General features: G+C 38.5%; 1 protein-coding gene across 2 annotated transcripts in view; it reads right to left on the bottom strand.

Moving 5' to 3' along the window:
- LOC149618362 (guanylate cyclase 32E) overlaps nt 1–12,554 on the bottom strand; it is a 166,875-nt gene that overhangs the window by 20,740 nt on the left and 133,581 nt on the right. For both annotated transcript variants that reach the window (XM_089854926.1, XM_089854927.1), the window contains exons 9-13: nt 8,304–8,445; nt 5,107–5,286; nt 4,869–5,045; nt 4,479–4,650; nt 3,398–3,547 (exon numbers count right to left, since the gene is read on the bottom strand). In XM_089854926.1, coding sequence (XP_089711052.1) covers nt 3,398–3,547; nt 4,479–4,650; nt 4,869–5,045; nt 5,107–5,286; nt 8,304–8,445 — 821 coding nt within the window. The remainder of the gene's footprint in view (nt 1–3,397; nt 3,548–4,478; nt 4,651–4,868; nt 5,046–5,106; nt 5,287–8,303; nt 8,446–12,554) is intronic.

Raw genomic sequence — 12,554 nt, 5'->3', positions numbered from 1 at the left:
TTGGTCTCTAGTCAAATAAGCTAGAGAGAAAAATATCGAGACACGTTTGGTGTATATGTTGTAACTTGAAACCCTCGGTTAGTGAATACCCCCTCGATAAAGTCAAAAAGCTGAAAATGCAGGCGGTCGGTCGGTCGGTCGAAAGAGAGCTTAGGTATCAGAGAGAGACAAAAGGATCGTAGAGACTGAGGTGACAAAGCGAGCTAGTCACTGAAAGGGGATTTTCGAAAACGTGCTGGCAAAACAAAATAAGGGATTTCCAAACACTTTATTTGCTAACTACCCATTGAGATAACAAAAAAAAACCCTTTCGATTTTCGTTTTAGTTTCCATTGACTAGCAATTAAATAGCGAACTAAACTTTACAATTGTTCCCTGCATCGTTCGATAACACGGTGTTTGTAGTATCAAAGGCAAATAGAAGAATAATGGAAAGTGCATGGCTTCTAAGCCAATGATAAGGTATTTACTGCCATCTCGTGGTACATAAGGGAATTTAAAACTAGCGTAGGAATATTAGATGTGTTACATAAGTTTGTTAATCTCTGGTAACTTAGAAACTGGAGCTTGTAATTTTGAAGTCATTGAAGTAGCTAGGTCATAGATTCAGCAGGGTAAAGCGACATACGCCTGGTGAGTATGGCGCTGCTGTCAAATTTGGGCTTAGTAAGTTCAGACTAAATAGGACCTAGATGGAACTTGGTCCTGCAAAATTAATTAACCACCAGCGAGTGTAGTTAGGACTTCAATTGACTCGCTTCCGTCGTTCTCCTTCTCGAACTAGTTATCTCGAGAACTGTAAAGGCCCTTTCAGACGATCCAACTTTTTGACTCAGCTTGATGGGTCAACTCGAGTTGAATCAACTAGTTGGATCGTATGAATATACGCTGGATGAGTTGAGTCACCAAAAAAGTTGGCTAGGAAAAATTCGATCAGTGATCCAATTTTTGCTGACTCAACTTTTTAAGTTCGTTTCGTTCAGCCAATCAAAATGAATTACAAAAAAGCCTTTTTCGCGGGTTATTTCGTAAGTGCCAAGGTAGGTGGCGCTTAAAAAGTTCCATTTGGCGGTAAAAGTTTAGTCCTATGAAAAGAAGGATTTACTACACTTTTCCCTTCAAAAGTTGGGCAAGTTGATACAACTTTTTGATCCATCAAGCTGAGTCAAAAAGTTGGATCGTCTGAAAGAGCCTTAAGTCTCTCAGTAGCATTACGAACTCGTATAGATAGAGTCATACTTATGGAACGGAACATATCTTACTCATACCGAAATAAGGAATATTTTTGACTCCAACAAAACATAGCAATAATAACATCGCGTTATTCGACCACTTTAAATGTATTTATTATTTCAACTGTCAAAAACAGAATTTCTATTTATACCCTTTCTTGTTCGCGACCTTTAAGAGACGGGGAGTCTAGTTGCACTATATAGTCTCGGTAAACGTATTCGGTTTCGTCAGGAATACATACAGCCAATTGGAATCATTGTGTACCCACCATTTTAATTTCTCAACGTATCTAGGCGCGCTTTGAGGGAGGAGCTAGCTAGACTAATCATTATGTATAATCGAATTTTACCCATAGCAAATTAATTAATAATCTATCTCGCTTCCTGTTGCACCTTGCACCATGCGCGCCTAGGAACAGGCGTTGCTACCATTAACTAATGAAACAACAGTTAGAAGTAAGTAAGGCGTGGGTGGCGTAGCGGTTAGCGCTTTCGCCTCGCAGCAAGAGGATCCCGGGTTCGATCCCGGACTGTGGCACCGGGTGAAAAATCTGGGAAGAAATCCTTCTGCGTAGAGTTTGCAAGTTCTCTCCCCGCTTGTTAAAGGAGTTTTCCTCCGCGGTCTAACCCGGTTTCTCCTTTCCATCAAAACTTGCAGAGGTTAACGGTAATAGTTAGTATAGGGCGCTGTCGGTTAGCTGTGGCATAGGGGCTAGCCACCACCCCTCTATGCATTGTAAAGGCGTTAGATAAGTGGCAATAAGTCGCAAGATGACTTGGTCCAATTAGCTAGCTAGCTGAACTAGTACTTATTAAAAAAAAAAAAATGACGCCATCAGAATTATGACCTTGTGTGACGGGGATAGTAATAAAGTTCTCAAGCCCGTTATACCCACAAAACACGAATTCATAGAAATTAACAAGGGGCACAATTATTCCCAGTAGTTTTATGTATTCCAGGTTTGGTAAATTAAAAATTATTTTTAGTATAGTTTCATGGTTAAAAGTCCTTGTTGATATTGATTAAATGAAAGACGTAACCAAGACGACCAAGTATTTTTTTTTTTTTTTTTTGATACAATTTACTTTTCTTTAATCTATGTTTTTTCTAGATTTTGATTAAACGCTAGCGGATATCAAATTCAGAATAAAAAAAAAAATACGATACCTATATCCTCTTAGAAACTTGGTAAGAAATTAACAAATTTCATTTTCGTTCATTTTTAATATACAGGGTGTTCTTCCAAAAAGGGGTCGGGGGTAATTATAGGACCGAAGTATTTTACACGAGTGCGATGCGTGGATGGTTCTATGGGAAATCAACTGAATTTTCAGTGAATCGATGAAATGTGTTATGTAACTTCTATGACCAGCCCTTAGATTTTGATCGAGCCCCCCACAAGGGATGCATGCACACCCTAACCCACAAGTTATGAATGAACCCCCTAACCCACAAGTTACGAATGATAATTGAAAGGAGTGTTTATGATTGGATGACCCCCTTAATTAAATTACAAATAATTGTCTGTTCAGTTTCTTACGTATTAAATTTAAGGGGGTCACCCAATCATCAACACTTCTCCAATGTTAATTCATGATAACTTGTGGGTTAGGGAATGCACACGCACTTCCCTTGTGTGGGCTCAATCAAAATCTAAGGGCTGGTCAGAGAAGTTACATAACACATTTCATCGATTCACTCAAAATTCAGTTGATTTCCCATAGAACTAACCATCCACGCATCCCACTCATGTACAATACTTCGGTCCTATAATTACCCACCACCCTTTTTGGAAGAACACCCTGTATTTATTAAAACCACCTGCTTTTAATAAGATGTTAAGCAACTATAACCTTCGTTAATAACGAAGCTGATATGGGAAGCAATTTTACGCCCCAATAGGTATCTTTATCGACAAAGGCCACCACAACTCACCCATGTCCCCATTTCTTATCAAAGTAAATTAAATTTAATCTGAAACGGACGATAATTCAAGCTAAACGGATTAATTAATTTATAAAAAAAAATCTTAATTAACAATATAATTGCCACTTAATATTATTTGCAAGATAATCTGTCTTTGAATATTATTGGTAGACAACAATTGTTGTTCAAACGTCGTTTTGATCGTTACGAGGGGAAACCAGAAAAAATTAGTACTCACCAGATGGTGTAATTTCCAAATTTCCGTATGGTCCTTGTCGGCCAACAAGTTCGTAAAGTACCACTCCGAACGAATAAGAATCGCCTTTTTTGGTCCCGCAAGGCGGAGCATCCGGATCGCGAAGTAATTCGGGTGCCTTCCATAGTAGTTCTTCAAAAACACCAAAATGAATCGAAAATTAAGATTTACCCAAGTGGGTTAACCGACATCGAACCTAACCTAAGCCTAGCGAAACTTAACTCTAACCAAAACCTAGCCCAACAAAACCTAACTCTAACCAAAACCTAGCCCAACAAAACCTAACTCTAACCAAAACCTAGCCCAACAAAACCTAACTCTAACCAAAACCTAGCCCAACAAAACCTAACTCTAACCAAAACCTAGCCAAACAAAACCTAACTCTAACCAAAACCTAGCCCAACAAAACCTAACTCTAACCAAAACCTAGCCCAACAAAACCTAACTCTAACCAAAACCTAGCCCAACAAAACCTAACTCTAACCAAAACCTAGCCCAACAAAACCTAACTCTAACCAAAACCTAGCCCAACAAAACCTAACTCTAACCAAAACCTAGCCCAACAAAACCTAACTCTAACCAAAACCCAGCCCAACAAAACCTAACTCTAACCAAAACCCAGCCCAACAAAACCTAACTCTAACCAAAACCCAGCCCAACAAAACCTAACTCTAACCAAAACCTAGCCCAACAAAACCTAACTCTAACCAAAACCTAGCCCAACAAAACCTAACTCTAACCAAAACCTAGCCTAGCCTAACCTAACCAAACTCTAACCTAAACCTAGCCTAATCTAACCTAATCAAACTCTAACCAAAACCTAGCCTTGCCTAACCTAAACCTAGCCTAATCTAACCTAATCAAACGCTAACCTAAACCTAAAAAACGTTCTCTAATCTATTCTATACCGAACTCTAGTAAAACCTAACCCTAACCTAAAAATAAGCCTAATAAAAGCTGTTCCTAACCTAAGCCCAACACACTCTGAACACAATAGCAGGCGAGGCTGCCGTCTCATCTCCCAATATTTTAACAAATCAATTTTGAAATGAAGGGAACATACTTTGACATTCCTTCTCAAAGTCCATGACATCATCACTGGCTTCAGCGTCCTTCTTTAATTCGTGTAGTCCAAAATCGGAGATCTTGAGGACCCATCGACTGTCCACGAGACAATTAGACGATTTTAAGTTGCCATGCGATCGAATAGAACTTTCGTGAAGAAATATCATGCCCTGAAGAGTCGAAAATTGAAACAAAACAAAACATTTTAGGCTAAAATCAGAAACCTAAGAGCGACGACGCTAAAACAGGAATTTTTTTAGAAAGGTCAGCGTAAAGGTCAAGGTTAAGTGTAGTTAGGCCTATTTTTAAAGAAAGATGAAGGTGTATATTGATTTAGAATAGAAAATATATCACGTTTATGTGAAAAAATGAACACGAAATCACTTACCCTTATTATATCAGCTACCAAGGAAGCTACGAACATGTTGTCCAATTTAACATCTTCATTCTCTAGAATGTCTTTCAAACTGCCACGTCCACAATATTCAGTAACTATGCATAAATTAGGTGGATCCACACATGCGCCAACGAAAACGTTCAAATTGTCGTGCCTCAAATCACGCATCTTCAAAAGATTTAAATTTAAATTTAGGCTTAGGCTAAAATTAGAAACTAGGCCTACTTACAGTTTTCAAGTCTTTCTTAATTGCACGGTTTATGTCAACTGATTTTTTTCTAAGCCTTTTAATGGCACAAACGCGACCTCTATAAATTCCAATGTGAGTGTACAGCGCCGAGTACCGGAAATCAGCGTCTGGGTTTGAACTTAGTGATACTTGACTGGTCCGAATTACAGGATGAATACTCTATAATGAAATTAATACTTAATAAAATTAAACTGGATATTTTTTTTTGAGGCCAAAAAAACTGATCGGGTTATCGAGCCTTAAATGCCCATTCAGACATGACGAATACCACGCCAAGAATCCGAAAACGTTTCAGTATATCGTCTGCTAAAACGTAGCTCAGTCAGTAAGGCATGATCGCGTCCAGCGTGGGAAATAAGGCGGTGGCACAGGGCAAATGACCAGTTTAAAAATTAAATCGGAGGGGGGGGGGTCAGTGGTCCACGGGATCACTAAGAAAATTCAAGGGTAACCAGAGTCCAGACATTATCTCAACTATTTTAATTATCCACTTCTGTAGTTTAGCAGACGACGCCCCCTGGTCAATGGTCATCATTGGACCAGTTCATTTATTCCAGATCAGGGGGTCGCTGGCCCAATGTCCAGTTTAAAAAAATCCTTATTTCCCACCCTGATTGCGTCAGCTAAAGAAAAGGCACTAGCTAACGAGGAGGCTCCATCTCAACAATGACTGCTAAGACGAAATTGAAAACTGGTTTTCAAACTAAACCCGTGACAGCGAATCTTTCACGTAGTCGTTGACACGTGTCTAAATAAGCGACATAATTCACCGACGTGAACGTAAGATTTTATAGTCTTGGTCTGTCTGAATGGGCGTTTGGTAGACCCGATAAAATTATGGTATAATACTGAAAATATTTCAAATTTTCAGCTGAATCTTCAGTATTTCTGTTGAAAATCGAAAAGGTCTATAATGATTAATAGCTTTTTGTGTTTCTGGGCGATTTCGTCTGAGAAATTGAACCGATGCAAGAATGAATAACGAAAATGTATGACCATTTTTCTTGAAACTATCCTAGCTGCCTGTACTAACTCATGCTCTGACCCAGTCAAGGTATAAATGTACATGTAGCTTCATAAGATATGTTCCGTTCCATAAGTTTGTAAATTCTGGTAACTTAGAAACTGGAGCTTAATTTTGAAGTGATTGAAGTATAGGTCATAGATTCAGGGTAAAGCGAGGGAGGTCTGGTGAGTGGGGCGCTGCTGTCAAATTTGGGCTTAGTAAGTTCAGACTAAATAGGACCTAGATGGAACTTGGTCCTGCAAAATTAATTAACCACCCACCGAGTGTAGTTAGGACTTCAATTGCCTCGCTTAATTGTCGTTCTCCTTCTCGAACTAGTTATCTCGAGTACTGTAAGTCTCTCAGTAGCATTACGACCTTGTATAGGTAGTGTCATGCTTATGGAACGGAACATATCACTTATAAACTTATGGTATACATGTACATGTAGGTAGCATATAATCCTCACACTTGGTCAACAAGAAAAATATATAGGCGCCAAATAGAATTCCTGCAATCTTACACCACGTCCGAGATTGTCGAGGGGCCACTCACTATGAATTTCAGTGTGTCTAACCCAACCCATATTATAGACCCTTTCCAAAAAAGGTTGGGTGACCAGTATCGTCTGCTTGAGTTTGGGTTAAGAAGCAACATTGATAGGACGGTATGTTTACAACAAAGACGTTGGACATACTTTCTTCAAAGTTACCAGTCCTATACCAAATTTGGATGGTCCGTATTGTTAATTAATTTACACGTCTTAAAATGTTGTCCACGTACCGTCCTATCAATGTACCCAATGTCTTAATAAAACCCAAGGTGGTCCGCAACACACCAACCAGACTCTATTTGACCCCCCGACCTTTGAAAAGGTTCAATTAAACATTAGAGTAACATTGAATCAAGTGAACAGTCCCTCGCATATCTTCTTTCAGAAGCCAAAAATTCCAGTGCGATAATTTTGGACGTGAGACGTATATTTATTATGGCCTACGAATTTTTATTTATTTTTCGTTTTTTCTTGCCAATGTCTGTTTCTAGAACTGCCCAAGAAAATTAAGTAAGTGAGCATTCGTCTACCGCTCTAAAATATTGATTTCACCCCGAAATCACTACTCATTTGACCCCATTGGTCTACCCCCGTCTCATACACCTCAAACCTACCAACCTTTATACAGGGTGTTGTGTTCATCCAAAAAGGGGTACGGGTAATTATAGGACCGAAGTATGGGTACATGTGTGGGATGCGTGGATGGTTCTATAGGAAATCAACTGAATTTTGAGAATCGAAAATGTGCTTAGTAGCTTCTATGACCAGCCCTTAGATTTTGATTGAGCTCCCACAAGGGATGCACGCACACCTTAACCCACAAGATACAAATGAACATTTATTGGAGAAGTGTTTATGATGGGATGAACCCCTTAAATTTAATAAGTAAGAAACTGAACAGACAATGATAGTACTAATTTAATTTAATTAAGGGGGCATCCAATCATAAACACTTCTTCTCCAATGTTCATTCGTAACTTGTGAGTTAGGGGGTGCATGCATCCCTTGTGAGGGCTTAATCAAAATCTAAGGGCTGCTCATAGAAGTTACATTTAGGTAACATTTTCAATTCTCAAAATTCAGTTGATTTCCCATAGAACCATCCACGCATCCCACTCATGTACCTATACTTCGGTTCTATAATAACTTACCCTCCCTTTTTGGAACACAGCACCCTGTATATCTTATAAAACTAGAAATTTCTCTCTACTGTCGCTATACTTCAAGCCTTAATCGTAACCAAGAAGCGATATCTATTTTATTAGGGAGAAGGTATAAATTCGCCTCCACATTTATAATCTAGCTTTATCTCCAGTCCAAAAGACGTAGCCTGTCCGGAGTTAATCCCCGCCGCCTCTAAATTACAACCAGCATCTCATTGGTTCTTGAAAACTTGTGCACGTCAGCGCGACGCGAATGACGAAAATTACAGTCATATTTTCCGACTGAGGAGAGGCTGGCGAAATAGCCCAGGGCCTCCTTTTACGTCCCCCCTTACATTTTGAAAGGGGGACTGGAACTATGGCGCGCGGGAATACTTAGGCATCTTATACCTTCTCCCTAACAAACTAGATATCACTTCTTGGTAAAACGTAGTAATAACAATTTTAAACAAACTCTTAGAGCTTTGGATCCGGCGATAAGTCCACCGTTTTGATTGGTCGGAGTCGAGGTTGGGGTCACGTGATCGATAACTTGAAGGTCCTTGTACTCGATCTTCCAGAGTAAACTGTCCAATTCTTGCTCGTACGACCAGTTCCTATACAGTTGGAAAAGGAAATATGAGCAGAGTTAACAAAAAAGTAAAAATAAATAAATCCAGTTGCGTAGTGTTGGAACTTCGTTCGGTTTGACCGAGGGTTAGACGAAATAAAATAATAAATATATTATATTTCGCTTGAATAAACACTGCCGAAAAACAGCATAAAGGGATACTCAAATAAGGGCTATGCCTACCTCTCCCTTTTTGGAACCCAACACCCTGTACATTAAAAGCCATTAAAATTAAAAGCTTGCTTTAAAAATCAGCACTCATAAAATGAGAACTTTACTTTCTTGTCCCCCAAAAATTAATAGTGTCGTAAAACTAATTTTTAAAACCATTCTCGCGACATTATTATAAAGCGTCGCTCCGTTGACAACTTGCTTTGTCTAACAAGAACTGAAAGAAAATTAAAAACTTTCGGTGTCATAGATTGTAACTTGGAGGAGAGCTGAGATGGAGTAGAAATCTAAATAAATTATAACGTATGTAGCCTCTGTAAGTAACCCCATCTACTGAAGGGCAATCAACGAAGTCCTCCCAGCATCCTCAGTTTTGATTTCGTTTCAGTAGGGGTCGTACCTGTTGTACGAAAACGTATAAAACGCCCCTGTGTTTTAAAAAATGCTAAGCCTAATTCGTGAGCAGTAGCTTAGTATTTTTATATGGCGCTAGGTGGCAGCGCTTAAGGGCCAAGACTACCAAGGTAAAGTTCGAATCTTTTTCAAACGATGGCGCTGTAGTAAACAGGGGTTGAGACCTTTCGAGCCCCTTTTGCAGCAGGAGCTATAGGGGAAATATAGAAGCTTTCCTACTGCAAACGATCCCAATGCCAGAAGTAAACTTTCTCTTAACTAGGATCTAACGCTATTCAATGCGAATGGCTTTATAAGTGGTGAAGCCTTGTATATACTGAATATTAGTTGAGACAAGAATGAGTCAAAATAAAGTTGCCCATTTTAAAGTAGGCGACATGGTAACTTGACATCCGAAATGGATGTTAAAGTGGGTCCATATGCTTTCCATTTTATAGCCTTTTTTAACTGGCATAAGAATGGGGAGTCTTAGAGTGGGGCCCATTGACAAAAGAAATAGATTCCTTATCTTTGCCGATGAAAGTAAAGAGGTATGAAAGCTCCAGCTACACGCGGCGCCGAAGGCCGTCTTAAAATTTCAAAATAGTAATTGAACTTAGGGAAGATTCGAGCCCTTTTCAAAAACCAATACAATAGGAAATGAGGGGCGTTTCGCGCGTGTCAACAACGGAGCGATCAGTACTAAGGCGAGTGGTCGAAAAGTTTCCTGAAATCAGAAATTATACCAAAAGAGCTGAGAAACCACTAAAAACGGTAGTATGGAATTTGAATTAAGTTCGAAATAATGTCCGACCCCGACTTTCTCACTGTCCTAGCTTTTTTATGCGTTTTTCTCACCCCCTACCCAGAATTTTATTTTTGGAAGCTTTGAAAACTTGTTTTGGAAGCCAGTATTTAGAGTTTCTGTTTTTGACCTACATATCGGACGTGCAATTGTCCTTAGTTTTCTTGATAATTTTGAATATTTAAATCGCTTCGATTTGATTTGAAAATGGGTAGAAATTCCAAACCACATCCGTCTAAAGTGATCCTGATCACGATGTATAAAACTGATGAAACAACAGCCCTTTTAAGGGCTACCCACTTTTTGAATTGAAGGTAATCTCAAAATGTATTGAAAAACAAACAAAACGAATAACACACGTTCAACTCAGGCTATTCTTACATAACAATCCCTAGGTGAAATAAAAGTACTATAAGAGAAAATTGTAGGCATACTATCAATACTTGATACTATAGCCTGAATCGATTTGATTTACAGGACGTTCAAGAATAAACTCCTCTATTTATTTATTTATTTATTTTGTAGATCTTACAGATCTATAGAATAGCCCATGCAGAAAATTCAAACAGATTCAGAGTACAATTCAAAAATTAATAGGCATCTTCCGAGTTTCATTTCGGTTTGTCTCTTCAAATGGACGGGTTCCAATGTGAGTTAGGAGGGAAAGGGGGGGTTGAACAGCTACTTGTAACACTTTCCGTGAAATAGCTAGACTCAATACGAGAACTTAGTTTACCTTTTTTAGGGTATTTTTCTCTCAAATGTCTTTTTTATTGAAGCCGTCTTCTTCGCGTCAGTGTCCAACGGAATTGACTCAATAGGTACTAAGTCGCCCTTCCAATAGTTTATCATACTCACTCCAACTTTCACTCTTCTGTTTCATTTTCCATAGTTACACTGCAGTACACACACACCCTTGAACTAATTTTCGTCCTTCCTTTGGCCCCCCAGGCCAAAAATCACTTTCCTTTGTAAATATGCTTGCTCGCCCTCGTATGACCAGGCCACAAGGGTATTTATGACAGCCCCCCTTAACCAGCCCCCTCCATAGTAGTTTTTGTAGGGATCTTCACCCTATTCTTCCAAGTTTTATAAAAAAAAGCGTCCATACTGCCATCTATTGGTTTCACACCTTTAGCGGCCCACAGCGGTTTTATTTATATAACTAATAATGTTTGAAACTTACGACTTCCAATTTTATTTTAGGTTCTCGGTCTAATTATGCTCTACCAACCCAAAAAAAAACTTTATGTCTAACTATATTTTTCGATGAGATACATAGGAAAACTTGATATTTAGTTTTTAATTAATATCAAATTATCTTCCGATTTGAATTTTTTGAAATTATATTTAGGTACCAAAGAAAGGCATGTACTATTAGGAAAAACCAAGATTGAAGGCTTAAACGGGAAACTTCCTGTGCTGGACAGGAAATACAAAAACCATATTTTCAATTAGAAGTTTTATGGTTTTTATTAGATAATTAATTAAGTTTTGGAGTAATTGATTTGAAAATTATTTTAGGTACTATATATAGTTTTAGTATTTGTAATGCAAAAATTTTTTTAGACCTGACGACGTTTCTCTAGGAGCTACACAGGAAAAACATAACAAAAAACATGCTTTGCCAATTAATCAATAATTAACTACACAATTAACCGAATTAAACGAAAACAATATCAGGTTATGAAGAAAGGTCCAAAATTTAGGATAAAAAGAAGTCAGGCTGCAAATTTCAAAGTCGGTAGGCGCCAGATCGGAATTAAACAGCCCTTTTCTCCGGGCACTTTGCCCTTAACAATCCCGCTACTAAAGAATAGGGGCGTCCGCGAGGTACTCTGGCTCTTTGAGACTTTCATTGCCTCACATGGTCACCAAATAGAAGCTAATTCATGAGACCTAGCTTAGTATTTTTAAAATGTCGCTAGGGGGCAGCACTTAACAATCCTTTGTAGCACATGGCCCACCAACATTTCAACTCCATCCCACCTCTCTCATGATCCAAGATTGTAAGTATTAAGAGATAAGGATGGTATTTTAGAACGGTACAGTATGACCTTTCACCTCATAATTTTATACATTGTATCAGAAGCAGAGTTACTAATTCATTTTAACGTGGTATATGGATGGGGATAAGGCTTTCAAGTCCAGCGTCTGCTCTGGAGCTTTCACGCTAATTGCGATTGTGGGAATTAACACATCTTCCTTAATTTCTTATGAGTTTTAACGGCTGGCGCAAAACTAGAGGAACCTGCCACGCCATGCATGGAAAAGGGGCGTTGTCGTTTATCCCGTTGACACTAGATGTCTCTTCTAATTTAATTCCTGAGTTTCCACGCTTATTGGATTTACGTAGAGAATAGAGCGGGACTTTTTTATACTAAAATCTAACTATCAAATACAGATAGAAATAACAGGAAGTTTGAAGTTGAGGAAGTTAATGGAACTGTGGCGTACTCCCAGTATGGTTTACAACCTACAGCAATCAAGCCTCTTGTTCTTTCTCTGTAGTTTCTTTGGCTAGATAGCCAGCCAATAAAATATCACCTACCACCTTATTTTAAATAGTTAATTTCTCTAAAAGACTATAGTTAAAATAGTCAAGCAATTCGGTTAATTCGCTTGAATTTTATAGTAGGCATTAATTGATATGGCTGGGATTACCTTAGAACTATTATATTTTAATTTGTACTTCAAGGAGATAATAATAATATTATATTCCCGTA

This window comes from Phalangium opilio, unplaced genomic scaffold (genome assembly GCF_054372755.1).
Source record: "Phalangium opilio isolate 3A_F unplaced genomic scaffold, DU_Popi_V2 ptg000209l_1, whole genome shotgun sequence".
Classification (NCBI taxonomy): Eukaryota; Metazoa; Arthropoda; class Arachnida; order Opiliones; family Phalangiidae; genus Phalangium; species Phalangium opilio.
The sequence above is the reverse complement of the archived record's forward strand: the minus strand, read 5'-3'. Positions and strand labels throughout refer to the sequence as shown.